The sequence below is a fragment of the Hyperolius riggenbachi genome, chromosome 3 (genome assembly GCF_040937935.1).
Source record: "Hyperolius riggenbachi isolate aHypRig1 chromosome 3, aHypRig1.pri, whole genome shotgun sequence".
NCBI classification, from domain to species: domain Eukaryota; kingdom Metazoa; phylum Chordata; class Amphibia; order Anura; family Hyperoliidae; genus Hyperolius; species Hyperolius riggenbachi.
The window spans coordinates 118,666,799-118,694,385 of NC_090648.1; the positions used below are offsets into that span (position 1 = coordinate 118,666,799).

General features: G+C 43.3%; 1 protein-coding gene across 2 annotated transcripts in view; it reads left to right on the forward strand.

Annotated features, from left to right (window-relative positions):
- The window catches only part of LRRTM4 (leucine rich repeat transmembrane neuronal 4), a 1,103,072-nt gene that overhangs the window by 990,544 nt on the left and 84,941 nt on the right, over positions 1-27,587 (forward strand). Inside the window, exon 4 of one of the 2 annotated variants that reach the window (XM_068274829.1) lies at positions 13,586-13,669. The exons of the other annotated variant lie outside the window; for it this stretch is intronic. Coding sequence (XP_068130930.1) covers positions 13,586-13,630 — 45 coding nt within the window. The 3' untranslated portion in view covers positions 13,631-13,669. The remainder of the gene's footprint in view (positions 1-13,585; positions 13,670-27,587) is intronic. 2 annotated transcript variants of the gene reach the window in all.

Consider the following 27,587-nt stretch of genomic DNA (forward strand, 5'->3'; position numbering starts at 1 on the left):
CAGTAGTAAGACACGTGAGACCTTGAGTCTGTATGAATCTTTGTTGAATTACACTTTACTTGTAAAACTGCAACATAAACAAATACAGAATGCACAAATCAGTACATGAAACATCACTACAGCACATTAAGCATTATATCATCCCATAGGCTTAAGTACTTATGGACAATTCCACCATTTAGTCCTGAAATAGTAAGAGCTCTTGCCACGTGCTGTCATTCAGCTGAATGCTTCTCACAAAATGGAAGACAGGAAGTTCCAGTTCAAGGGTTGAGACCCTCCCATGAAATTACATCATCCTGTAATTCTGATCTGACTAAACATAATTGCTCACTAGTACCACTAGGTGTCAGCATAACATCACATTTTAGCTTATTGAATGCCCATATTAGTAGATATGGGCAGAACAGTGACCAACTGTGCAAAGTTTAAAAACACAGCCATTAACAGTGTAAGAATGGCTGCAGTTTACATTTTCCAGTGAAATTTGTATTTGTCTTCAGCCACTGATGACCCGCCATTGGCCGTGTAGGTATTTGACTGGTGTTGGCTTTGACCACTTTTTCTAACCCTAATGCACAAACACTCAATGACCAAGTTTGTGAGCTTTGGGGTCCTTGGCATCAATAATTTGTGTATTCCCATAGAAATTAAACAAATCAGATTGGCTGTTTGTGGCTTCACCCCCTCTCCAGCATTTGAACCCCAGTCACCCAATGACCAACTGTAGCAGGTTTAAGGCATCTGCTATTAACAGTGTAAAAATGGCAGCAATTTAAATATTCCCCTTGAAAATCAACAGGTGAATTTTGATAGGCTATTATAGGCTCCACCCATTTCCCTGAATATTAATCTCCGTCACCCAGTGACCATCTGGGCAAAGTTTGGGAACCCTGCCATAAACAGTGTAAGAAGGGCTGCAGTTTACACTTTCCCAGTGAAATTTGTTTTTGGCTCCACCCACTTTTTGTAACCTGGACGTACAGTCACTCAGTGACCAAGTTTGTGAGCTTTGGGGTCCTTGGCATCAATAATTTGTATTTTCCCATGAAATCAAACAAATCTGATTCACTGTTTGTGGCTCTGCCCCCTTTTCTGAATTTGAACCCCAGTGACCCAATTACCAACTGTACCATGAGGCTTGTGTCATTAACAGAGCAAGAATGGCAGCAATTTTAATATTCTCCTTGAAAAGCGACATGTGATTTTTGATTGGCATTTTTAGGCTCCATCCACTTTCCTGAATATTAATCCCAATCACCCAGTAACCAGCTGTGCAAAGTTTGAGAACCCTGCCATTAACAGTGAAGAAAGGCTGCAGTTTACAATTTCCCAGAAAAATGTGTTTTTAACTCCACCCACTTTTTGTAACCTTGACACACAGTCACTCAATGATCAAGTTTGTGAGCTTTTGGGTTCCTGGCATCAAAATTGTGCTAATGGAAGCAGTTTATCCAGCAAAGAAATCTGGCTGTTTTTGGCTCCACCCCTTTACTGAATTTGAACCCCAGACACTTAATGACCGACTGTAGCAGGTTTAAGGCCTCTGCCATTAACAGTGTAACAATGGCTGGTTTCAATATCCCCCTTGAAAATCAATAGGTGAATTTTGATTGGCTTTTGTAGGCTCCACCTACTTTTCCAAATATTAATCCCAGTCACCCAGTGACTAACTGTGTCAAGTTTGAGAACCCTGCCAACAACAGTGTAAGAATGAATGCAGTTTATATTTTCCCATGTAAAAAGTTAGTTATTTTTGGCGCCGCCCACTATTTCTAACCTTGACATACAGTCACTCAATGACCAAGTTTATGAGCTGTGGGGTCTTTGGCATCAATACGTTGCATTTTACCTTTGAAATTAAACAAATCTGATTGGCTGTTTTTGACCCGCCCCCTTCAGAATTTAAACCCCAGTCTCCCAGTGACTGTACCAGATTTAAGGCATCTGCCATTAAGAGTGCATGAATGGCAGCAATGTAAATATTCCCCTTGAAACTAAACAGGTGAATTCTGATTGGTTGTTGTAGGCTCCACCCACTTTCCTGAATATTAGTCCCAGTCACCCAGTGGCCAACTGTGTCACATTTGAGAACCCTGCCAATAACAGAATGGCTGAAATCAATCTAACAAATCTGATTGGCTGTTTGTGTCTCCACCCCTTTAGTGAATTTGGACCCCAGTCACTCAATGACTGACTGTATCAGGTTTGAGGCCTCTGCCATTAACAGTGTAAGAATGGTAGCAATGTAAATATTCCCCTTTAAAATGAATAGGTGAATTTTTATTGGCTGTTGTAGGCTCCACCTACTTTCTTAAATCTTAATCACATTCACCCAGTGACCAACTGTGTCAAGTTTGAGACCCCTGCGATTAACAGTCTAAGAATGGCTGCAGTTTACATTTTCCCATTTAAAATGAATGGCTGAAATTTGATTGGCTGTTTTATGCTCCGCCCACTTTTCCTTTATTTGTAACCTCGGCCACTAAGTGACCAACTGTGCCAAGTGTGGGGACTCTGGCTTGATTAATGTGAGAATGGCAGCCTTTTACATTTTTTCCATTGACATGAATCGATGAAATCTGATTTGCTGTTTGTAGCTCCGCCTACGTGTGCAGGGGGGACCCGAGACCCCAGAACCTATCATCCCAGGTAGTAAGGAATCTGTATACCAAGTTTCGTTCAAATCGGTCAAGCCGTTTTTGAGTGATCGCGGCACATACACACACACATACACACACACATCCGATTTTATATATAGATAGATAAACATTCACATAAAAAATTAATAGGAAGAAAAAAATCACATAAAAGAGTAAGAACTCCTAAAAAAAATAAAAAATAAACCTCCTAATCAGAAACATCTCACATTAGGGCACACCATGACAAAAACACTGTTTTTGTTTACAAAATCTGACTGAGGTGAAAACTTTTGTTTTTGTTGTAAAATTGGTTTGGTGTATTTGGCCAGATGAAACAAATTGATTTGCTTTGCCTTAATTCTCATCCACTGGTTTGTGACAGTGTGTTTGAGACAAGGTGATCCTCCTCATTTACAGTCACACAGTGCGGTCAGGAATACGCTGTAAGGTTTACGGGTCACTGGATGAATCGCAGCTTCTCAGAGCATGAGTGACATCTGAGCTACTGTAGGAGTGCATTAGCGAAGATCTTCGGTTTGGCAAATTATACACAAGCACAGATTAATTACAAACAAAATTCCTCTTGGGAATAAATGAGAGCCCAATTATGCACCATCAGCATATCGGAGCCGATTATTTATGAGCGAGGGGCAGGAAGGGTGCTGAGGAAGGTGGCCCTCGGTGTCCCCTCGGCTGCCCATCTCCAAGGTGATACGGAGAGCACATCTTCTTTATACAACAAGCAATGCCCATAATTAAATCTTCTGACTCCATTCTGTAGAGATAAAGGCAAGTAATTCATGCTCCATGCAGGCTTGGCCCAGAGCCTGTCCGGAATACCAAACTGACAATTATGCTGAATTATGGGCAACTCGAGGATGTAGATTGTTATCCAACCTAAGACCGAACCATAGAATTCATTTTGCCTTATTAATGATCTGTACCGAAGCAGTGTGGTTAACCGCTGGTCACATTCAGGTCCTCACTGTCCAACTGTAATTGAGCGGATTTTGGACAGGCTTCCAGGGTAATTGCATCTGCTATGGGTAGTTAAAAAGGTGGCTATAGAATTTTAATAGCAGTCGAGCTGTTTGAGCCTAGTTGACATAAGCACAAGACATGTCCTAATAAGCAGGACTTGCCACAACACATAACAGAGATGGACTTTTATTGCAAGGATGACTTTGGCTTCATAGCAACAAATAAGAAACATAGGGTAGCTTATAGCTAAGTGACAAGACAAGATCCCGATAAATTGACATGCTGAAGATTAGCCTTTAAGATCAGTATTTGTTCTGAAAACCCGTGTCAGCAACAAGTAGATATTTGTGCGTTTCCACCACTCCAAAATAATGCAAGAAAACAAGCTATGGGAGCTTAAGTCAGACAAATAAGTAGCTGTTATACCTATAAACCAGCTGTCTATACTACTGAAAAACGTGTTACTGTAGTCTTGTGATTCACACAACTCTACTAACCATGCCACCATGTTAGTATTAACTGTGAAAATGTTGTATATTCCCGTGTTAAACCTGCTGTTATTGACCAATCTAATGTCTCTATTGGGAAAAAATGTGACGTTTATGAGGGCTGGTGATTATTGTAATTTGCTAATTACGATTGTGCAAAATTTTGTGTTTAAATTTTTGCAATTACGGCCATACGTAATTATGATTTGGACATTAAATTGATATTGTGTAAGCCATTCATAATTTTGCGTAATTTGTGCATAATTTCATGCTGAATTTAGTGGTTAACAGCAAAGTCCCCATAAATGCTTTCATCACCAAAATTGCTACGTATATGAAGGGGAAGAGTGGGAACAAGGCAAAAAAAATTCAAAAAGGCCTTGTAGGTTTTAAGAAAATCAATTTTAAAAAATGTAAAGGAAACATAATTTTTAAACTGTCATTTTCCTGAGTTTAACCACTTGCCGACCGCACGCTTATACCGTGCGTCGGCAAAGTGGCAGCTGCAGGACCAGCGACGCAGTATTGCGTCGCCAGCTGCAGCCTAATTAATCAGGAAGCAGCCGCTCGTACGAGCGGCTGCTTCCTGTCAATTCACGGCGGGGGGCTCCGTGAATAGCCTGCGGGCCGCCGATGGTGGCTCGCAGGCTAAATGTAAACACAAGCGGAAATAATCCGCTTTGTTTACATTTGTACGGCGCTGCTGCGCAGCAGCGCTGTAAGGCCGATCGGCGATCCCCGGCCAATCAGTGGCCGGGGATCGCCTCCATGTGACAGGGGACGTCCTGTCACTGGCTGCACAGGACGGATAGCGTCCTGTGCAGCCCAGATCTCCCGGGGGTGGCAGGTAGGAGAGGGAGGGGGAGGATTTCGCCGCGGAGGGGGGCTTTGAGGTGCCCCCCCCCCCCGCAAAATGCCAGCCAGGAGGAGCGATCAGACCCCCCCTGCACATCATCCCCCTAGTGGGGAAAAAAGGGGGGCGATCTGATCGCTCTGAGTGCCCTTTGATCTGTGCTGGGGGCTGCACAGCCCACCCAGCACAGATCACCTAAAACAGCGCTGGTCCTTAAGGGGGGGTAAAGGGTGGGTCCTCAAGTGGTTAAAAACCATTTTTCCTTGGCATTTTTTTGCATTTTAAAATGTATTTTCACAAAAACTAAAAGGTCTTTTTGAAAAATTATTTCTTTTTTGCCCTGTTCCCACTCTACTCTTTTACATACAAAAGCATGTGCTTTGTTATTAACCACTAAAGTCGACACAAAATGATGGGAAAATTGCACAAAATTGCAAAATTACAGTTCCTTATTACGTTTACAAACAACATTGATTACAATTTTACCCTAAATTTTGCGTCACAATTTTGCATTGTAATTGCAACTGATGATGCAAAATTACAATTATGCAACATTTGTGCTCATCACTAATGTGGGCATCACCTCTACTGTTGTCTTTGGGTAAATTTGACTGGCAAAATTTCTATTGATTTTCCACAGACATGCCTGCTAGTTCTACTTTCCTTTACTATTCAATAATGAACTTACTTTGCCCTCCAATTGGAGTGTGCATGTTTATACCTCAACTACCAGCAGTCTCCAGATCCAAAATTCTGGATAATATATTACAGCAACACTCGAGCATACGGTTCTTCTCCATTCTCCTCCTCCCAACAGAAGCAATTCAGTTGTGCATCGCACATCATCCTCCCTCCCCCTCCACAGCAGCTGACACATCATTGACCTGCATATATTTGGAGTGAACGAGAGTCCACTGCCCAACTGCAAACATGACACTTCCTGTTCCAGAAATGCCTCAAACTGTGAAAAGTTTGAGAACCCTGCTATTAACAGTGTAAGAATGGCTGCAGTTTACATTTTCCCAGTGAAATTTGTATTTGTCTCCACCCACAAAAAGTTCATCTAGACAGAGTCGGTCTTTGGCGATGCAGTTGATGTTTCAGGAGCTGCTCACAGCCTTGAATTTATTACAGATGATCGGTTTTACGTATACGTTTCTGTCTTTGTAATATGCGATTTATTGTGCACAAGTTATCAATTTTAACATATTCACTCCCACACCTCAACATCTGCCGTTACCTTCCTGTCACCGCCATGCGCTGAGAACGTTTTCATTTACTACAAGAAAATAGAGGTATTGCGTACCTAGAACATTGCAGTAAAAAGCATTCCTATCTTTCCTGGAAAAAGAATAGACAATTGCTTACATAAAGTACACAGAGCCGTCACTGCAACCTATTACATCTGTTGCTAGCAAGGGCTATGGTATGTTAACTCTTCAGTGGAACCCCTGTACTGTTCTCTTTAGTTAGAGTAAACCTCCAACATTCCGCTTAGTTATAGTAATTCATCCTTGAATACTGTTTCTTCCCTTTCTTATCATTTGGAAAGAATGCTGAAAACAGCTTTATGCAGCAGTCCGCCTGCGTGCGCTATCCAGTTTGCTCCCACAGACTGGAGCATTCTGCGCCTGTGCTGTGCAGTAGTACGCGGGTGGCCAGTCTGCGCATGCACAATTCGCCATGTTTTGCAGAGTTAATAAGACATCTAGCAGAAGATCCTGACAGCCTGGGAGGATGGGGGAAACCGATCAGCCTGAAGGGGGCAGGAGGAAGCCCCAGGTATGTATGTACCGTATATTCCGGCGTATAAGACGACAGGGCGTATAAGACGAACCCCCAACTTTTCCAGGTAAAATATAGAGTTTGGGACATACTCGCCGTATAAGACTACCCCTCTTCCAACGCACACCAAATAAAAATAAAAAAACATCATATACTGGTGCTACGTATGGACAGATACTGGTGCTGTACTGTATGTGATACCCAGTGTATAGCAGTATAGGCGATTGACTGGTTGAATTGGTCAACTCTCCCTTAGTGGATTGGTCAGCTCTACTTGTCTCCAAGTGAATTGTTCAGCTCTCCTTGTCTACACATTTATCAGAGCAGTATAGAGGAATAGATCGCGCTGTGCCCATAAAACACGCCTCTTTCACCCTTCTGGCCCCGCCCTTGTATCCTCCTATTTACCTCCCTCTCTGCCACTCAGATCTCACACATGTGCACCTGCGCCGCTTCACTACAGTCCTCAGCAGGGAGATCTGAGAGGTGGTAACAGGATAGGGCGTATCACCCAGCATCAATGACACCTGGCGTATAAGACGACCCCTGACATTTCAGAAGATTTTCAAGGGTTAAAAAGTAGTCTTATACCCAGGAATATACAGTATGTATACAGTGTATATATATATATATATATATATATATATATATATATATATATATATACATCATGGGCGTAACAATAGACCCTGCAAGGGATGCATCCGCAGGGGGGCCCAGAAGCCACAGGGGGCCCTGTGGGGGGAGAAGTGTATTTTCCCTGTCCTGAAAGACTTACAATAAAGGGCATGGAGAGAAAAATCTTTAACCTCTCTGCACAATTGTTCTAATGACTGCATCTACTCGGCCACCAATGAGGAATTGTACAAAGTTTTGCAGACAAAGATCTGTAGACAGTTCCTAAAGAGTTTGCAGCCGGGTCTTGTGTACAATGCCCAGCCCCCAACCTCCCTACCCTTCCCCAAGTGCTGCCAGCCCCCAACTGTAATGATGCTGGGGGAGTCTGTAGAGCGAGTTCTCTCCATCAGAGGACAGAGTGAGTGTAATAAGCTGAGGCTGGGAGCACACTTGTCTGTCAGTTTTCTGTATGTGTTTTCTGCACACCATGCATGTCTGTATGTGTGAGAACATGAACATTTTATCACAGAAGCTAACATAATTGATAGAGAAAATGCTCCCAGTGCTTCACCGCTGTCTGTTTTTATCTGCATGGGGAAAACACATTCAAGTGTGCAGTAGCCAATTGAATAATATTGGTTCTCAGTTTACCTGTGCAGAAAGTGAGGAAATGGGGGGGCGGGGGCCCCATCCAAAGTTTTGCAGGGGGGGCCCAGTGATTTCTAGTTACGCCCCTGATATATATATATATATAGTATATATATACTTTCCGCTCTCAGGTTTCCTTCAAGTGAACAGCTATTTCCTACACTTTTTTTTACTGTGTTAAGATTGAGAAGCTGACAACTTAGGCAACCATTTTTGTTAAAGATAACCCCTTGTGTCTTTTCAGCTGTAATGCAAACCATCTACTTTCCTTGTTATCTCATTTAAATAGGTGAATTGGTTAGTTGGCTACAGAGAGTGTGTGTGCTGGTGGGCCCCTTAACACCCACTAGGCCCCACTAGGAAAACATAGAGAAATACACTCTGTATGTATTTAGAGAGTTTAGCCGGTCTAATTCCCCCTTTTCTCAGTCTAATCACAAGATTTGACCACTCAGCCGTGTCAGATGACTGCTATGGCAGAAAGGCTAATTGAAAAGCACAAGATGCTACCTCCACCCATTAGGGCAGCCCCCTCCTTCAACACCTTCAAGAAGGCCCTCAAAACTCACCTTTTCACTCTTGCCTACCACCCCTCACAATTGCTCTAAACCCACAGCCGAACTCTGGTCCCCTACCTCTCGTGTCCCTACCTCTCCCTCTAGATTGTAAGCCTTTGGGCAGGGTCCTCCTCCTTTTGTCTCCTACCTGATCATGCACCTCTATTACTGTGCACACATGCTATGCATTTGAGTGAACCTAACTTGCCTAACTCCATTCTCCCATCCAGTGACTGACTAAGCATTACCTTGTTCTCATACTGTGCTGTGTGATCTGGTTTTCTTGTATTCCTGTATTGTCATATTGCTGTATGTCACCCCTAAATATTGTCTGTAACCTAAATTAATGTCCAGCGCTGCGTAATATGTTGGCGCTTTATAAATACAACAAATAAATAAATAATAAATAAATAATAAATAATGTTAACCCTTAATGATCCCATACAGAGTAATAAGAACCTATTGAACTTTCCTGCTCTCAGAAATGTTTTTCACAGCCACACCTCAAATAAATTATCAGGCAGAATTAAGCTGTAATCTGGCTTTAACAGCAGCAGAGGTACTGCAGTTTTTATATTGCTAGGTTATTAAAGGGGCACTATGGCGAAAAATTTTAAAATTTAAAATATGTGCAAACCTATAAAAATAAGAAGTACATTTTTTCCAGAGTAAAATGAGCCATAAATTACTTTTCTCCTATGTTGCTGTCATTTACAGTAGGTAGTAGAAATCTGACAGAAGCGACAGGTTTTGGACTAGCCCATCTCTGCATGGGGGATTCTCAGGGATTTAATTATTTTCAAAAGCACTTAGTGAAATCCAGTTGCTCTGTCCAACTGCCAAAACACTGTGTAGCGAGCAAGGAAAGCTAACCAGCATCATTGTTTGAATGCTTTTTAGGGAATCTCTTTATAAAGAATAAAAGCCTTGCTGAGAATCCCCTATGAAGAGATGGACTAGTCCAAAACCGGTCGCTTCTGTCAGATTTCTACTACCTACTGTAAGTGACAGCAACATAGGAGAAAAGTAATTTATGGCTCATTTTTCTCTGGAAAAAACGTACTTCCTATTTGTGTATATTTTCACATATTTTAAATTTTACGATGTTTCGCCATAGTGCCCCTTTAACTGTTAAAGAGAATCTATAGCCTAATTGTAAAAAGCAAACAAACACAGATACTTACCTAAGGAGAGGGAAGGCACTGAGTCCTATAGAGCATTCCCTTTCTCCTTCTGGCCTCCTCATTCCCCCGCAGTCTTCACGGTTGAAATATTCCACCGCAGAAGACTTCGGCAGTCTTCAGAAGCACTTGGGCTTCCAAAGATGGGGGGCTCTGTACTGCGAACGCGCAGGTGTGCGAAAGAGGGAGCTTGCGCGTGCACAGTACAGATTGGCCCATCTTCGGAAGCCCCAGTGCTTTTGAAGACTGCTGAAGCCAGCCCAACCCGGAAGAGAGCAATCTACGGCGGAACAGTGGTAGACTGCTAACGGGGGGGACTGCGAGGGAACGAGGGGACTGGGAGGAGAATGGGAAGGCTCTATATGACCCAATTAGGCTTCAGACTCCCTTTAAAGTAAAAAAAGAGAGAGAGAGAGACAAAGAAAGAAAACACAAGCAAATTATAAGTAGAATTGGTACTATATATGCAGATTTAGCTTATCAAGGTGCATGCCACTTCAGGTACCCTTTAAATGTGGATATTTATATGTATACATAAAAATCTACCTTCATAATTGCATCTTCTTTCAACAAGTTTTCTTTTGCCATGCTTTAATAATCTGTTACGGGTTGTGGTCTCTCTCCAGTCTCTACAGCCAAAACACTAATGCATGTAGGTATGATTGTCCTTATGGAAATGTATGTTCCGCTGACCATAGTGGCCAGAGCTGGCACTGTGTCTATCGTTAGCAGCGCTTCCAGCCATCATTACAGATCTGTGCATGCAGCAATTTGGAGACACAATCTGTCCATAATTACCACCAGGTTGGCCATCATCAGCTCTGTCCTCACTCTCTATAGCCAGACTCTGTCTCCAGCTTGGCATACGGGCATGACTGTAATGGGAGCTAGCAGTACCATCAATATAAATGTACCTACTTCGAGCAACATATTATTGGCTGCAGAGGCCAGTGGAAGAGAAGGGGGTTATTTTGAAAAATATACTTACACTTTAATACACCTGTCATTGCTGGCTTGATGTACTAAGATTGGGAAACAGTAGAGAATATGACTGATCCAACAAGCTTGAGCTTTTTTTTTTTTTTTTTCTGTAACATCTACTATAAGATGATAAAATTTGCACTCCTTGTCTGTGGCATATCAGAGCATAGTAGCATAGCTCCCAACTGTCCTTCTTTGGGAGCCCTGTCCCTCTCTCTCCCTCATTTGTCCATATATATATATATATATATATATATATATATATATATATATATATATATATATATGTATTTCTCTACTAAAAATGTGTTTGATTGACTCTAAACTTTATTCCCATCCTTTAAAGTGGTCTAACACCCAGCATTTCAACTTTGCTTTAAAAGATTGCTTACAGCTTAGAGACTATTATGCCAGATTTTTTTTTAAGCAGAAATTCACTTAATGGGTTACACATGACATTTTAGTGTTGCATTTAGCTAGAAATCCGAGTCTGTGCTGAGGTTTAGATACAAATGTATCATGTTTGTATTGTAAATAAACAAAAGCCTCTCTGAGAGAGCATAGAGGGCTTCCCAGACAGGCTTTTCAGAGGTTTATTTGCATTCCAAACATGATACATTTGTATCTAAACCTCAGCACGGATGTGGATTTCTAGCTAAATGCAACACTAAAATTTCATGTTTAACCCATTCAGTGAATTTCTGCTTAAAAAAAAAATCTGGCATAATAGTTTCTAAGCTGTAAGCAATCTTATAAAGCAAAGTTGAAATGCTGGGTGTTAGACCGCTTTAAATTGATATATTACTAATTTTAAAATGGTAATATGAAGGAAAATGAACCTGGATAGAAAGGACCAGTGTGGTTTGAATAATCAAACAACATGTTTTTTTATGAAATCTTTATGGTATGCGTGACTAGGGGTGTGACAGGGGCATGATCAGGGGTGTGGCAGGGGCGTGGCTTAAATGTCCCTCTTTCTCATCTCAAAAAGTTGGGAGGTATGTAGTAGTGTTGTTAAAATGTTAGCAAATAAAAGTTTTTGCATCTGCAGTTAGACACACAAAACCACTATGTTCCGCTTTGTGGAGAACAATGTAGGGTTCAATAGCATTGGTGTAAAATTATCCCCTACCCAGGACCCCACGATCTTGGGGGCTATTGGGGCCCACTCCTCCTCTCTTTTCTGAAGAGTATGCACAGCAGAGCAGTGTAATATTTACATGTTCCAGCGCTGCATTGGGTCTTTTCCACTTCCCTGCAGCCACACACGCTATGCTGCCATTCTCCCTCTCCTGATGTATGTCACATGATCAGGAGCCAGGTATGCAGTATACAGCATGCAGCTGCTGGGAAGTAGAGGTGGTCTGACACACTGCTAACCAGGAAAATATTTCAGTGCTCCCTGTGCTGCAATGTGAGCTTAACATGCAGGAAAAGGGGAATGTTTGAGCGACTGGTCACACAGATTGAAGAAGGAGGGAGGGCACCTTCGCTTGAGGACCCAGGAAGGGGTTGTTATGGCCTTGTTCAGTAGAGGACAGGAGTGAACACCTATTGTTCAGTTTAACCCACTCCCATCCGCCTAACACTGATCAGCGTCAGGAGGGTGGCAGCCCCAGGATCGCTTAACGGCAAAAGGCGTCAAGTCCTGGGGAGGGGACTTGCAGGAGATTGCGCGTGCGAATGCGCACGCATCTCTGCTTGAATGACCGAGGTCCGATCCGTCATCAGCCTCCCAGCGACAATCGCCACTAGGAGACTGTTAGACGCAAAACCGCCGTCTATTTACATTGTACAGCGATGTGATCTATGGCAGCGCTGTACTGGGGACAGCCGTGTCACACAAGAGCGATCGGCTCTCATAGGCTGATGCCTATGCCAGCCGATTTCTGTCATTGGTTGGCGGGCTGAGGGAGGGGGTAAAAAAAAAATATTAAAAAACAGAGAAATGTAAAAAAATAAACAAGCAAAAAAATAATAAATAAATAAAAAATAGACTGGTCACTAGGGGGTGTAAGCCTATGGTCCTGAAGTGGTTAAATTCTATTCAATTAAATGGAGCTGTGTAATTACAGTAGGTGATCAAACCTCAAATTAGATCAGGAGATGAACCAATCTATCAACACGGTGATCTTAAAAGGGGGAGATTACTTCTTTATTTATTAATAATACTCATTTGGATTACGCAAAATTGAAATTTCCACATTACCAATCAGAAAATGGAAATCCAAATATTGCGGAAATCCAGTTTGCTGCAACTCGGTAATTTTAGCCCATCACAGAATTCAGAAGCACTTGATCAAGCAGAGAATGCAGAATTTTTCAGACAAAATCGGATCACCGCGGTAATTTTAAACCAATCCAAGGACAGATTTTCCATTTTTCCGATATCCGTTTTTCCGATTTCCATTTTTCCTTTTTTACAATTTTTGCATTCTCTGATGCAAAAAAATGACTGATAAAATACTCCTCAAAAATCGGAAAAACAGAAAATCGTCATCGGCAATTTGTATTGGCGGAAATCGGAATTTCCGTGGAATCGGAAATGGGCTTTTCCAACCACCCCTAATAAATAGGACATGTAGTGACAGGAATACTTTGAGATTTATATTTAAACAAAAAAACAAAAAAAACAACAACAACAAAAACTTTTTTTTCAATTATCTGTAACACATCATTCTCCATCACTTACTTTCATATTATTCCATGTAGAGTTGTCATTCATATTGTAGCACTTTTTCCCCATCTTGAATAAACCAAACTTCATAACCTCACTTTGCAATCTTCTGCTAACTGATTGAGTCATTGTGTGTGTGGTTGGTATTCTGAAGCCCCTGTTTTCTGTCCACAGGCCAGGTACAGTCAGGTCTCCACAGTGCAAGCCTCCCTATGCTGACCCCAACCCTGAGCTGAGCTGAGACCACATGCCTAGGAGGTGAGAGTTGTTTCAGTATTCACATCAGTTAGCACGGGATTGTTCCCGCCAAGCATGTCTGCTGTTTGTCATGTAACCCCCCCATCCCCCCTTACCGTCATCTTCATTTACCACTATAGCAGCCATTCCCCTGTTTATTGGTATACATATTGTGCCATGTGGGTTATGTGGGTTTGTTTCAGTGCTGTTGTGCTCAGGGGTGCTGCTAGGCCCAGGCAAACTGAATGGCCGCTTGGGGTCTCACCCACAGCAGGGGCCTCCTGTCTGTATGTCTGCCTCCCTGTCACTCACACAGACCTCAGATCAGTTGTGGAAGTGAGGTTGTTGCTTATTTCCTGCATTTGAAGTGTGCTGTACTTTTACTGTGTGCTGCTTTCCTCTCTTTGGGTCACCACTGATCTGCAGGTTTCTGAATGTTGAGGATAAGGGGGGCAGCAGGAAGCTACATACTCGCACTGACACCAATGCCATATAGGTAAACTGCATTATTCCCAAACTCGTACTACTGAGTGAGGAAAACTCCACTCTCCTCCAAGCTCACATTACTGATTCTAGCTCCACTATTGCCAAGCTTGTACTACTGAGACAAACTCTGCTATTCCCAACCTCACAATCCTGAGGCAATCTCCGCTATTCCCAACCTCACACTTCTGAGACATACACGGCTATACCCAACCTCATGCTACTGTGGTAAGCTTCCATATGCCTAAGCTCACACTACTGAGGCAAACTCGATACTCCTAAGCTCAAACCAGTGAGGCAGACTCTGCTATTCCCAAGTTCACAGTACTGAGGTAAGCTTTGATATCAATACTTAAGCAAACTCTGCTATCCCCAACATCACACTACTGAGGCAAGCTCCACTATCCTCAAACTCATACTACTGAGGCAAACTGCTTTTTCCGGGCTCACACTTTTGAGGCAAACTCCGCTATTCCCAAGCTCACAACCCTAAGGCAAACTCTGCTATTCCCAAGCTCACACTATTGAGGCAAACTCCGCCATTCCCAAGCTCACAACCCTGAGGCAAACTCCACTATTCCCAAGCTAACACTACTGAGACAAGCTCTGTTATTCCCAGGCTCACACTACAGAGGCAAACTCCACTATTCCCAACCTCACACTGCTGAGGTAGACTTCGCTATGCCCAACCTCACTCTTCTGTGGCAAAGTCCACTATTCCCAAGCTCACACTACTGAGGCAAACCTGTTATGCCCGACCTCACACTCCTGAGGCAAACTCCACCATTCCCAAGCTTGTACTACTGAGTCAAGCTCTGCTATTCCCAAAATTGCACTACTGAGGCAAATTGTGCTATTTCCAACCTCACACTACTAAGGCAAACTTCACTATGCCAAAACTCACGCTCCTGAGGCAAGCTCCACTATTCCCAAGCTCACAAGACTGAGCCAAACTCCGCTATTCCCATGCTCACACTATTGAAGCAAACTTCACTATGCCCAACCTCACTCTTCTGACTGCTGAGGCAAACTCCACTATCCTCAAGCTCACACTACTGAGACAAACTTCGCTATGCCCAACTTCACTCTCCTGAGGCAAACCCGGCTATTCCCAAGCTCACACTACTGAGGCAAACTTTGCTATGTACAACCTCACTCTTCTGAGGCAAACTCCGCTATTCCCAAGCTCACACTACTGAAGCAAACTGCACTATGCCCAATCTCACTCTGCTGAGGCAAACTCCACTATCCCCAAGCTCACACTACTGAGACAAACTTCGCTATGCCCAACTTCACTCTCCTGAGGCAAACCTGGCTATTCCCAAGCTCACACTACTGAGGCAAACGTCGCTATGTACAACCTCACTCTTCTGAGGCAAACTCCGCTATTCCCAAGCTCACACTACTGAGGAATTCTTCACTTTTCCCTACCTCACACTACTGAGACAAACTTTGCTATGCCCAACCTCATTCTCTTGAGGCAAATTCCACTATTCCCAAGCTCACACTGCAGTGCTGAGGCAAACTACACTATACCCAAGCTTACACTGCTGAGGCAAACTAAGCCATCCCCAATATCATACTACTGAGGCAAACTCCGCTATCTGCAAGCTAATGCTGCAGAGTCAAACTCCATTACCCCAACCTCACACTGATGTCTTCTGCCCGATTTCATTGGGGGGCTTTTCTTTCAGCAGATCAGCACTGCGTTTCACCATAGCAGATGGTCATATATTGTAACTCATAGGAGCAAATTCCTATACAAACCTGACAACCTTTTACAATCTGTTCTTAGCTTACGTTCCCCTCAGATATGACATGTGATTATGAACATGTCTGCTTTGACTCCCTATTAGCTGATAGTAAATGAAACACCCCACCCACTGTATTACTTATTCCTTATAGTCTATGTTCTCCAGGACTAGGAATTTATTTTGCCACCAAACTCAGCGCAGACCTACTTGTCCAATCCATTTAGCATTTCCCCTGTTAAACCCTCCTGCATCATTAAGGCATCATTTTGTTTGTGCCGGAGCTCGCCTGCAGCTTAAGTCTCGTATTAGATGTGGGGAGGTGAGATATACGAGGGCGCAGATTTCCTAACATAACATGATTTTTCATCTTGTTCTGCAGCCAGTGTACAAGAGAGCCTCGCTTCTCTCATTAGATGTTAATAGGCTACGCTCTGTTTTGTTTAGCGTGAGGCTCTATGCCGCGAAATCCAGAGCTGGGCACATCATGCGAATGGTACATACATACTCATTGATTAAATGAATAGCTAATGCACCGAACACATGTTTACTCAGCTACTGTTAATAATGAAATATCTGTGCTGAAGTTATCAGGAGTTCATGAAAACGATATAGAGAAAAGGGACAATGCACTGATTGTAAACAACCGTTCATTGCCTATTTACTTAAAAAAAACATAAAACATCTTTTACAAGTAAACAACCATTCACTACATCTTTCTGAAATGACCGCCATCTACATCTTTCTATTGTAAACAGCCATTCACTACATCTTTGTGCAGGGCCACAGCTACATCTTAACTGTTTATAAGAGACTATTAAGACTGCCGTAAGCCTCGTACACAAGGGCTGTGGCCCAGGAGGAACCGCAACTCGTTCCCTCAGGCGACAGGACGAGGTCGATGCTGTAGAGACGCGTCCCTAGCCTCCAGGTCCAGTTCCAAATAAACAAAAAACAAATATGTGTCGTAGAAAACAGTCAGCAACACAGGTACATGTCATAGTACAGCAGCAACTACAAATACAGCAAATACAAATACTCAGCGCGTCAATTCCCGCTGATCGATGCCTCTCCCCGCCCCTTTCAATCTGCCTTTATAGAGAGGGGCGGGGGAGAGACAGAGATCCGCCCGCAGCTCATAGCTCTGCCTCCATGAGCAGCAAAATCCACAACCAAGAAAGTCGTGGATTTTGCAGGGTAGATTTGGGGGGTAAAAAACCCTCGTTTTGCCATGGGATAGTGGCAGTTTAGCACTATGTAAGGTGCTTTACTGTAAACACATGCTGGTTCACTCACTTCAGGGTCTCTTTAACTACTTGCCGACCGCACACTCATACCGTGCAGAGGCAAAGTGGTAGCTGGAGAACCAGCGACGCACATCTGCGTCGCCAGGTGCCGCCCTAATTAATCAGGAAAGGCCGCCCGCGCGAGCAGCCGTTTCCTGTTAGATCACAGAGCAGGTCTCCGTGAATAGCCTGCGAGCCGCTGATCGCGGCTCACAGACTAAATGTAAACGCAGGAGACGTTTGTCTCCTTTGTTTACATTGAACAGCGCTGCTGTAGCAGCAGCGCCGTAAGGCCGATCAGCGATCCCAGGCCAATCAGCGGCCGGGGATCGCCGCCATGTGACAGAGGACAGCCTGTCACAGGCTGCACAGGACGGATAGCGTCCTGTACAGCCCCGATCACCAGGGGTGAGAGGGAGGAGAGGGAGGGGGAATTTCGCCACGGAGGGAGGCTTTGAGGTGCCCCCCCCCCGCAACACCCAGGCAGGCAGGAGCGATCAGACCCCCCCTGCACATCATCCCCATAGGGGGGAAAATGGGAGGTGATCTGATCGCTCTGCCTGCAACCTGATCTGTGCTAGGGGCTGCAGAGCCCACCCAGCACAGATCATAAAAAACAGCACTGGCCCTTAAGGGGGGTAAAGGCTGAGTCCTCAAGTGGTTAAGAGTAAAATATCAATATTAAATACCGATATGTTACTGTGGCTAAACCTAGCCTACTCTCACACAGAACCCTCCCACTCCAATACCTAACCCTAACCCCCCCAGGCACAAACATCCGACCTGACGCCTAACCTTAAACCCCCAACAAACTTTTTTACATGACACCTATCCCTACCCCTCCCCCCTGAACACCATAACTGAAGCCTAACCCCTGGCACAAACTTCCTACCTGACGCCTAACCCTAAGCCCCCCCCCTCTCCATGCCTAATGTTAACTGCCCCCCACCGTCAATCGTTGTCAACCCCGCCGTAAGAAAAGTAAAAACATTTTGGTGCTGTCATTGGTGCCTATTGAAATATCTGCATTGATAATTTGGATGCCCGCGGTGCCCGATAAGTATGCCCCGCCATAAAAAAAGTAAAATGTAATTTTTGGGGTGCTGCCATAGGCTCCTATTGAAATATCTGCATTGATAATTTGGATGCCTGTGGTGCCCAATAAGAATACCCTGCCATAAGAAAAGTAAAATGTAATTTTTGAGGCGCTGCCTCAGGCTCCTATTGAAATATCTACATTGATAATTTGGATGCCCAATAAGAATGCCCCTCCGTAAGAAAAATAAAATGTAATTTTTTGGGCGCTGCCATAGGCACCTATTGAATTTGAAGTATCTGCATTGATAATTCAGATGCCTGCCATGCCCGATAAATACAAAATTGACCCTCAATGCTGATTTTTCATTGGGCGCCTATGGCGGTGACAAAACTTCCCAAATGGCCTGGTTCAGGCCAGTACCCTGAAGGGAAGGCAGCATTAGACAACAGACTGTCACGTGACTGATCGGAAACAATCAATACTCTAAGATCTGTGTGAGGTTCTGGTCTGTTGGGTGACTTTTGCCCACCAAGCTTCTCCAACCTTAGTGTTACATATTTCATCACTTCCTGTCCTAATTTGGTGTTTCAGATGAACTGTGTTTTTGTTGTGAGGAAGAATGCCATGTAAGCCACACACACGTATAACAAACTAATCATGAATACGTCATAAAAGCAATCATACAGCATTTTCCTGAAATCACATTTTCCCGCACGTTCAGCCTACCTTTGGGCCATTGAGAAACTAGCCTTTAACTTAAATAAGGGTGATTGCAGACAAGCGGCGGGCTGAAAATCAAGTTACATACAGCCCGGAAGAGGCATGATTGGAAAAATAAATGGAGCTATTTGTGTGATACACTTAACATGCATCTATGTGACTGATGATTGAAATGCTTTGCAATGTGTTTTTGTTGCCGTTTTATTGACTTCAGTCAGTCTAGTGAGTCAGTACAGACAGAAAAGCACCTGAAATGCAGAATAATAGCACATGAGGGTGTATAAATAGAACAAATGGAAAGCAAAACAAAGCATCTCAAAAGCAAGTATAAAAGCAAAGCAAGAATGTATTGCTCTATAGGATTTCCTTCACAATTGAAGTACTACATTCAAAATCTTTCAACAGTACTTCAGAAAAGTAGTGACACTTGAATGCAGACAAGCATTTGTGTCAAAACAGAAACTATGGGGGCTTATTTCTTATTTGTAAAAAATGGCTTTGATTGCTGAGCTACTGTCTGCAGTGCAATCACATTACCTTCCCCGCTTCTGAGTTCTGTGCATCAAGCAATGCAGATTAACCAGTGATGTAAGTAGACTCAGAGTCAGAGATACCTCACTCATGTCAGAACTGGGTATAGAGGTTGGAGAGACCTCAGTCATCTGGTGAATTTAGCTTGTTAGGCCTTTCTAGTGCCTGATCCTAGCTTCCCCTATAAGGTTATCCTATAATAAAATCTGAAAATATTCTTTATAACGATGATATAAATATAACTACGTTCGTAATAAGTGTTGTAAAACATTAGTAAGTATGACTAAAATGTTACTAAAACTATACCTAAGCCTACTCTCACACAGAACCCTCCTAGGCTAGGTGTTGGTAAGGGGATAACCTAGCCCTTTAAAGTGTAACTGTTGGGCATAAAAATTATTTAGTAAACAAGTAATAAGGATGCTAACCAGACAACAATCCAAAAGTTAAAATCACTATTTTTCTTGTTGATAAATGATCATTCCCCAGTTTACCTGACTCTCAGGCCTAGTGCACACCAGAGCGGTTCGGCTGCGTTTTGCGATCCGCTTGCGGCTGCGGATACGCTTGGTCAATGTATCTCAATGGGGTGGTTCACACCAGAGCGGGAGGCGTTTTGCAGAAACGCATGCTCCCGGGGTGAGGCATTTTTTGGATTGTGGATGCGTTTCTGCCTCAATGTTAAGTATAGGAAAAGCACAAACCGCTCTGAAAAACGCCTGTTCAGAGCGGTTTTGCCTGCGTTTTTGTTACAGAAGCTGTTCAGTAACAGCTTTACTGTAACAATATATTAAATCTAATACACCAAAACCGCTTCACAAAACCGCAAAACGCTAGCTGAAACGCTACAGAAAAAAAAGAAAAAGCATTTCAAAATCTGCTAGCATTTTGCGGATCTGCTAGCGGTTTTTGGTGTGCCCCAGGCCTTATTTGGTCCACACCAGGGGCGCCGCGAGGCATAAAGCGAACCAAGCGGTCGCTTGGGGCCTCACAATCTTAGGGGCCTCGGCGGCTCCGTGACGTCGGCGTGACGTCACTTTTTCCCCGCAGCCCCGCCGGGCTGGCAGAGCAGAGCAGGGCTACAGGAAGATGGCCGCCGCCGAAGCCCTGCTCTGGAGACTATGTCTCCAGTACAGGGCTTCGGGTGGCCATCTTCCCGACCCGTAGCCCTGCATGAATCAGCGCGGGAGATTGGAGGAGGAAGCCAGGGAGGGAGCTCCGTGGGAACTGCGCGCCTGAGAAGCCGGCCGGGAGAGGAGACCAGGGAGAGAAGACTTCTGCCAGTGCCAGCCTGCCAGGTGAGTAAATTCTTTTCTTTTTGCAGCCGCAGCCCTAATTGCGAATTTGCGATTGATTTCTGCTGAACTGTGCCCTAAATGCGTTTGATATCTGCTGAAAATGTGGCCCTAATTGCGATTGATTTCTGCTGAACTGTGCCCTAAATGCGTTTGATATCTGCTGAAAATGTGGCCCTAATTGCGATTGATTTCTGCTGAACTGTGCCCTAAATGCGTTTGATATCTGCTGAAAATGTGGCCCTAATTGCGATTGATTTCTGCTGAACTGTGCCCTAAATGCGTTTGATATCTGCTGAAAATGTGGCCCTAATTGCGATTGATTTCTGCTGAACTGTGCCCTAAATGCGTTTGATATCTGCTGAAAATGTGGCCCTAATTGCGATTGATTTCTGCTGAACTGTGCCCTAAATGCGTTTGATATCTGCTGAAAATGTGGCCCTAATTGCGATTGATTTCTGCTGAACTGTGCCCTAAATGCGTTTGATATCTGCTGAAAATGTGGCCCTAATTGCGATTGATTTCTGCTGAACTGTGCCCTAATTGCGTTTGATATCTGCTGAAAATGTGGCCCTAATTGCGATTGATTTCTGCTGAACTGTGCCCTAAATGCGTTTGATATCTGCTGAAAATGTGGCCCTAATTGCGATTGATTTCTGCTGAACTGTGCCCTAAATGCGTTTGATATCTGCTGAAAATGTGGCCCTAATTGCGATTGATTTCTGCTGAACTGTGCCCTAAATGCGTTTGATATCTGCTGAAAATGTGGCCCTAATTGCGATTGATTTCTGCTGAACTGTGCCCTAATTGCGTTTGATATCTGCTGAAAATGTGGCCCTAATTGCGATTGATTTCTGCTGAACTGTGCCCTAAATGCGTTTGATATCTGCTGAAAATGTGGCCCTAATTGCGTTTGATTTCTGCTGAACTCTGCCCTAATTGCGTTTGATTTCTGCTGAAAATGTGCCCTAATTGCGTTTGATTTCGGCTGAAAATGTGCCCTAATTGCGTTTGATTTCTGCTGAAAATGTGCCCTAATTGCGTTTGATTTCTGCTGAAATGTGGCCCAAATTGCGTTTTTATTTTCTGGTGTCTGGGGTAACTGTTGCTGCATTTATTATTTAATGGTCATAGTTGGCTATATTTGCTGTGCTACGGTTAAGCTTCGCCCATACAATGTCATGGCCGCGCCAATCTTTCGGCGCGCTACGCGCGCCTCAATCACCCCAACATCCATTTTTTCCCCGCAAACAGCCCCGCCCCAATCCGCCCTCCTGCTCCACCCACATGTCATGGCCACGCCCACTTATGCGGGATAGCCACACCCATTTTTCGCCGCGGCGCGCGAAGCGCGCCGCAGGATAGGGCCTCTTGCTACAGTCCGCTTGGGGCCACAAAAACCTTAGCTGCACCCCTGGTCCACACAACATTTGTACACAAAAAAGAAGTTGCAGGGCATGCTGGGTTATCCTTTTCTGCTCTACTTCTCCTCAGACTTAACTAATTCAGCCTGATTGGCTGAAGCTTCTTTCCCTCCTGTTTTCCCCTCCCACACCACTGTTCCTCTCTGATTGGCCAATATTTCTTATGCTGAGATAATGCACTTTCTATAGTGAAGGGCAGGCAAATCGAGCAGAGGAGAGAAAGGGAGGAAAATAAAATCAGGATTGGCTTCAAAATAGCCACAGTTAATATGCAGCCTGATTGGTGCCTTTCTAGTACCTGATCCTAGCTTCCCCTATAAGGTTATCCCTTATAGGGGAATGGGATTCTCTGCTTTTCCTTCATCAAATTTACAGGAATCATAATTAGGGATGCTCATTCGGATTCTGCAGAAATGCAATTTCTGAAATTCTGAGCGGAAATTGCATTACCGCATCGAAATGCGGAAATCAGTAATGCAAGTGCGGTAGGCGGATTTTCGCAAAAAAACGCGGAAATTTCCGCTGACTTGAACATTGATTTTCTCAAAAATAATAAGGTCTTTTCGAAAACTTTTTTTTGCATCTTGTTCACAAGATTCAGTTTTATAAACCCTGAAAATTGTTGGTGTTTCTAGGACTTACGGGGGCTTTGCTATTAACCGCTAAAGTCGGCAGATTTTTACTGTAATGTAAAATGCAGAAAATCTGCATCTGCCTATTTTCTGCATTTTACATTACAGTAAAAATCCGCCGACTTTAGCGGTTAATAGCAAAGCCCCCGTAAGTCCTAGAAACACCAAATGTTCATGGTTTATTAAACAGAATCTTGTGAACAAGATGCAAAGACCTTGTAGTTTTTTAGATAATCGATGTTAAAGTCGGGCGGATTTCCGCGAGTTCCGGTGGAAACTCTGCATCATAATGCGGAAATTGGTAGCGGAAAGCGGAATCGGTAACTGGCAATGGCGGAATGCGGATTTACCGCGGAATCGGAAATTGGCATTTCCGACCATCCCTATCAAAATGTGGACAGTGCAATACATATGTTATGTAAGTAGAGCAAGTATTTATCTACTTATATATGTGTTGTTTTTTTCTGAGATAGTATGGCTGACAGCTCCTCTTTAAAGTGACACTGAAGCAAAAACAAACTTATGATATAATGAATTGTATGTTTAGTACAGATACTTAGTAGAACATTAGTAGCAAAAAAAGAGACTCATATTCTTATTTTCAGTTATATAGCTTTTTTATTTTCATAACATTGCATCATTTTCTAATATTTGCAAATTACAAACAACACTTTGTATGTTAAACTATAAAACAAATCAGAGCTAATGATCCTTTGAACTCCTCTGCAGTAATACCTTATCTGAAGTACTTTATCTGAAGTAGCTTCTCTCTGTTTCTTTGATGTATAAGTGCTTCAGAAACTTATGCCCAAGTTGGGTGGGAGAGCTCAGAGAATCTGAAATTTGCATAGATAACAACTGAAGTTTCTTAACTCTTCCGGTACTGGAAATCACTATCAGACTCCTTTCTTTGTTACTAATGTTCCATTTCTTAACTGTAATACACATACAATGCATGCATGAGAAAAGTGTGCCAGTAAAAAGGGCCCGGCTGGATGACGAAATGGTGCCGGTGGATAACGAAATCTCAATAACGATAAACATTGTTAACAAAATTGGACAACAATAAATACAGTTTTAAAACAAATGCTCCGCTCTGTGCTTTCCCTCCGGCAAGCCCTACCTCCCCTTTTGTGCACTCGGTATTTCCCTGCCTGGAGACACATGGGACTCACGTGCAGCTCCTGTTGCGGTTGTCAGCAGAATTTGAACTTATGGAGATTACCCCCCTGCATCTATGCACTAAATGGGAAGTATTACAATCTGTAACTGGAAGCCAGATGTCGTGGATTCGGTACTGTATGCTCCTTGCTATTAACCATTGCTGAAAGGATTGGAACCTGCTTATACATACAGTGTCGGCTTCCTTGCTTTCCTATGCTCTGAACTGACTCCATGTGTATGTTACGTCTGTAACTTTTACTGAGCTGCATGTGCTTGCCTATCAGTTGGGATTTCTCCACAACAAACATTGCTGCTTGTTTCACACACTGCTTATTTTTGCTATACATGGCATTAGTGACTATTGCATTCCACTACTGATGATTGGGAATTAATCAGGCACTATATTTTGATGGATTTGCACAGTTGCTTGGCTCGGATCATCCTGTTTCCAGCAATAGCTATGAGGTCCAGCGACTAACAGGCCCGTTGTTGAAGTGTTTAGGTGCACATAGGGGTTTCAATGTAATCAGTGCAGTGAGCTTGCGGTGCGAGTGGATTGTATGAGTGTGGGCTGATGGTGGCCTGATCAACCACCATTTTAGGTTTTAATGTCTGTTAATCTTTTTAATATGAATAAAATTATGATATTTTAATAGTAAGAACTTTTTTTTTTGTGGTGTGTTTTGGGGTATATGCCCTCCTCCATTTCTCCTCCAAGTTTTTTGTATTAGATGGAGAGATAATAACGAAAAGATATTAACATTGAAAATCGTTATATAATTTAATAATACAGCTTCACCCAACCTTATTCTCACCCAAAACTCCCCTGGGTGGTGCCTAAACCTAACCACTCCCCTAGGTGGTGCCTAACCCTAACCACCAGCAACCCCCCCACACCTCCCCGTGGTGCCTAACCCTAACCACTCCCTCTGCAGAAACACCCTTACACACATTGAAACTATAATATATTTGATAATGAAAAATACGTACATACAAACAAAACAATATGACAAAACTATAACATTGCAAGCTTCTCAAATGATAACATATTTCAAAAACGTTAATGTTCTAATTTTGTTAATTATATTTATCGGGCGCCCTTTTTTCTTCCTTGGGCGCCGTATTCCCGATAAAAGCATTACAGTCTATGGCGGTGCCCTTTTCGTCCACTAGCCGCCGGCGCCCTTTTTTTGCTGCTTCCCATACAATTCATTATCCCATAGCTTTATTTTCACTTCAGATTCCCTTTAAAGTACATTAAATTACTCATTTGTTATATATTTACAAAAATTTTAATAAGATACTGTATATTACATACCACAAATTAGTAACAGTCATAGCAATTAACCAAAACAGTGTTTTATTTCAATTTGCACAGTGGGAGACATGGTAGCGCTTTCAAACAAAACTTATACCTGAATGATTTATCTGCATTGATGTGCAGAGCTCCAATAACTGGACTATATTACACAACTATCTCTCACTACAGGCAAAGGGGGGGGGGGGGGTGTTAGCTTCAGTGATAATGTGTGCACAAATTATGACCTAATAGACTTCCCCACGGTGGTGACGTACCCCCCTCGGGGAAGACCTAACACTAATCTAACATAATAATCCTCGTGCTGCTTATCAAATAAATGGTATACACATTTCATAAAACAAACAGACAAAAAAGTGACAGCGCTCAAGGATGCACCTGAATTGCAAGCCTACAGAGGCAATGCAGAGCTTTTTATTTCAATTAAAATAGTGCTTATTTCATCTGGTTTGTGTCTCCGCACTTTTCATTGTAGCAATAAATGTGAGAACAGAGCAATGTAAAACTTCACAGTGTGTATGTATGAGAGGTTTAGACTAATTGAGTTAAGGGGCAGGCTTGAATCGGATACTAGTTTCTATGGCTACGATGGTGAAATATACATTTTAAGGCTGCTCTGTTCTGGATTAAACATTGTCTTTTTCCATGATGATGGTGTTACCAGTTGCCTCCGGAACAGAAATGTCCGTTTTATGTCTTTAAAGACCTCTCTCATGCAGGCCTTAAAATACTACTTGTTACAAAACTGGTAAAAGGCAATTATGGCCCATCTGGATGTGGGAAATGCGAGTGGGCGGCAGACAGTTCCTCTGTGAATACATGGAATAAAAAGTCTTCTCCGAGTTGAAATCCAAGTGTCATCTGCGGAGTTCTGCTGGAAGAATATAGCCCTGACTGCTCTCATAAATATCTTCAGAGAGCTGGGATTAGAGCTTAGTCTCAGTCACACTCCCGGAGATGCTTTTAATAAAATAGCTGTCTGCTGCATTCACTGCGTGCCCAGTGCAAGGCCCTCTCTACATTACAGGGTCAGCAGTGGTAAGGCACACATAGTGAGGAGAGCACTGATATTCCACTCGTCAGATCATAAAGCAGGCATCTCTGGCCATCGCTGTGTCTTGATCATTGAGTATGTCTAATATGGGCTAAAATATTTGTCTGCAGCTGAACAAAAGCATTTCTCCCTATTGATGAGAAATGTGAGATCTCAGTAAGCATTGAGGCGTGAAAGGCTCTTTATCTAGCTATTTGTATTTTAGATTTTCTGTTGCTGAAAGAGAATAACTGTACATTTAACACCATTTACACAAGTCTTTGTAGTCAGCAGTGAAACTAAGATGCTATGGACCCCAGTTTTACATTGGGTCCCCTCTCCCCAAGCATTATATATATAACAATTGTATGGTGCAATAATAACTGCCAAGGTCAACCACAGTGTCAGAGGTGCACGAAGGGGATGGGGAACAGTTTGTTAATGATTACCAGGTGTGTTGCTAGACCCCGGATCTGTTCTGGGGTGCTCCAGATGTCCCCCAGGCTGATTCAGCTGTGGTGCCTCAATGACAGGCATGCTTAGAGCTGTGTTGCATCAATCGGGGGTATGCTGGGAGCTGTGATGCCTCTATGTTAGCATACTGGGTGTTGTGGTGCCATGCTGGGCACTGTGATGCCTTTATGGGGGCATGCAGGGAGCTGTGGTTCTTCCATGGGGGCATGCTGGGAGCTGTGGTGCATTAATCGGGGGTATGCTGTGTGCTGTGGTGCCTCTATGTGGGCATACTGGGTGTTGTGGTGCCACAGGGAATGCTATGAGGGGGCTGCCAGACAACCTGGCAGCGGACCAGCTTTCCCAGCAGAAAACCAGACCAGCCAGCACAGTAGCGAGGCAACTCTGCCTAGTTATGTTTAAGTGACACTGCCTATTTATGTGATACTAGTGACTTAGCCCGTTTAAAAACGGGCTAGGTCCGTCCCTAATGCACACACCCGTCGTGCGCCCGCCCGCCCCTCCCCACGCTCCTTCGGCTCTCAGCAGTGTCTCTGCGTCCCTGCACATGCGCAGTGCACAAAAAGCACTGACGGACGGACATGGGACGCAGGGACACTTGCCTTTTATTAGGTAGGATGCTGCAGAGCCTATTTAGACCACTGTTAAGTTCATGTAATTTTTTTTATAGGTGTTTTATTTTGGTAACTATGGGGTAGAGGAGGAAGGGGTTAAAAAATAATAAAAATGTATTTAATTTTTCTATGTAAAAGTGTAGAATGGTGAATATGGGTGTATTTTACTTTTTGG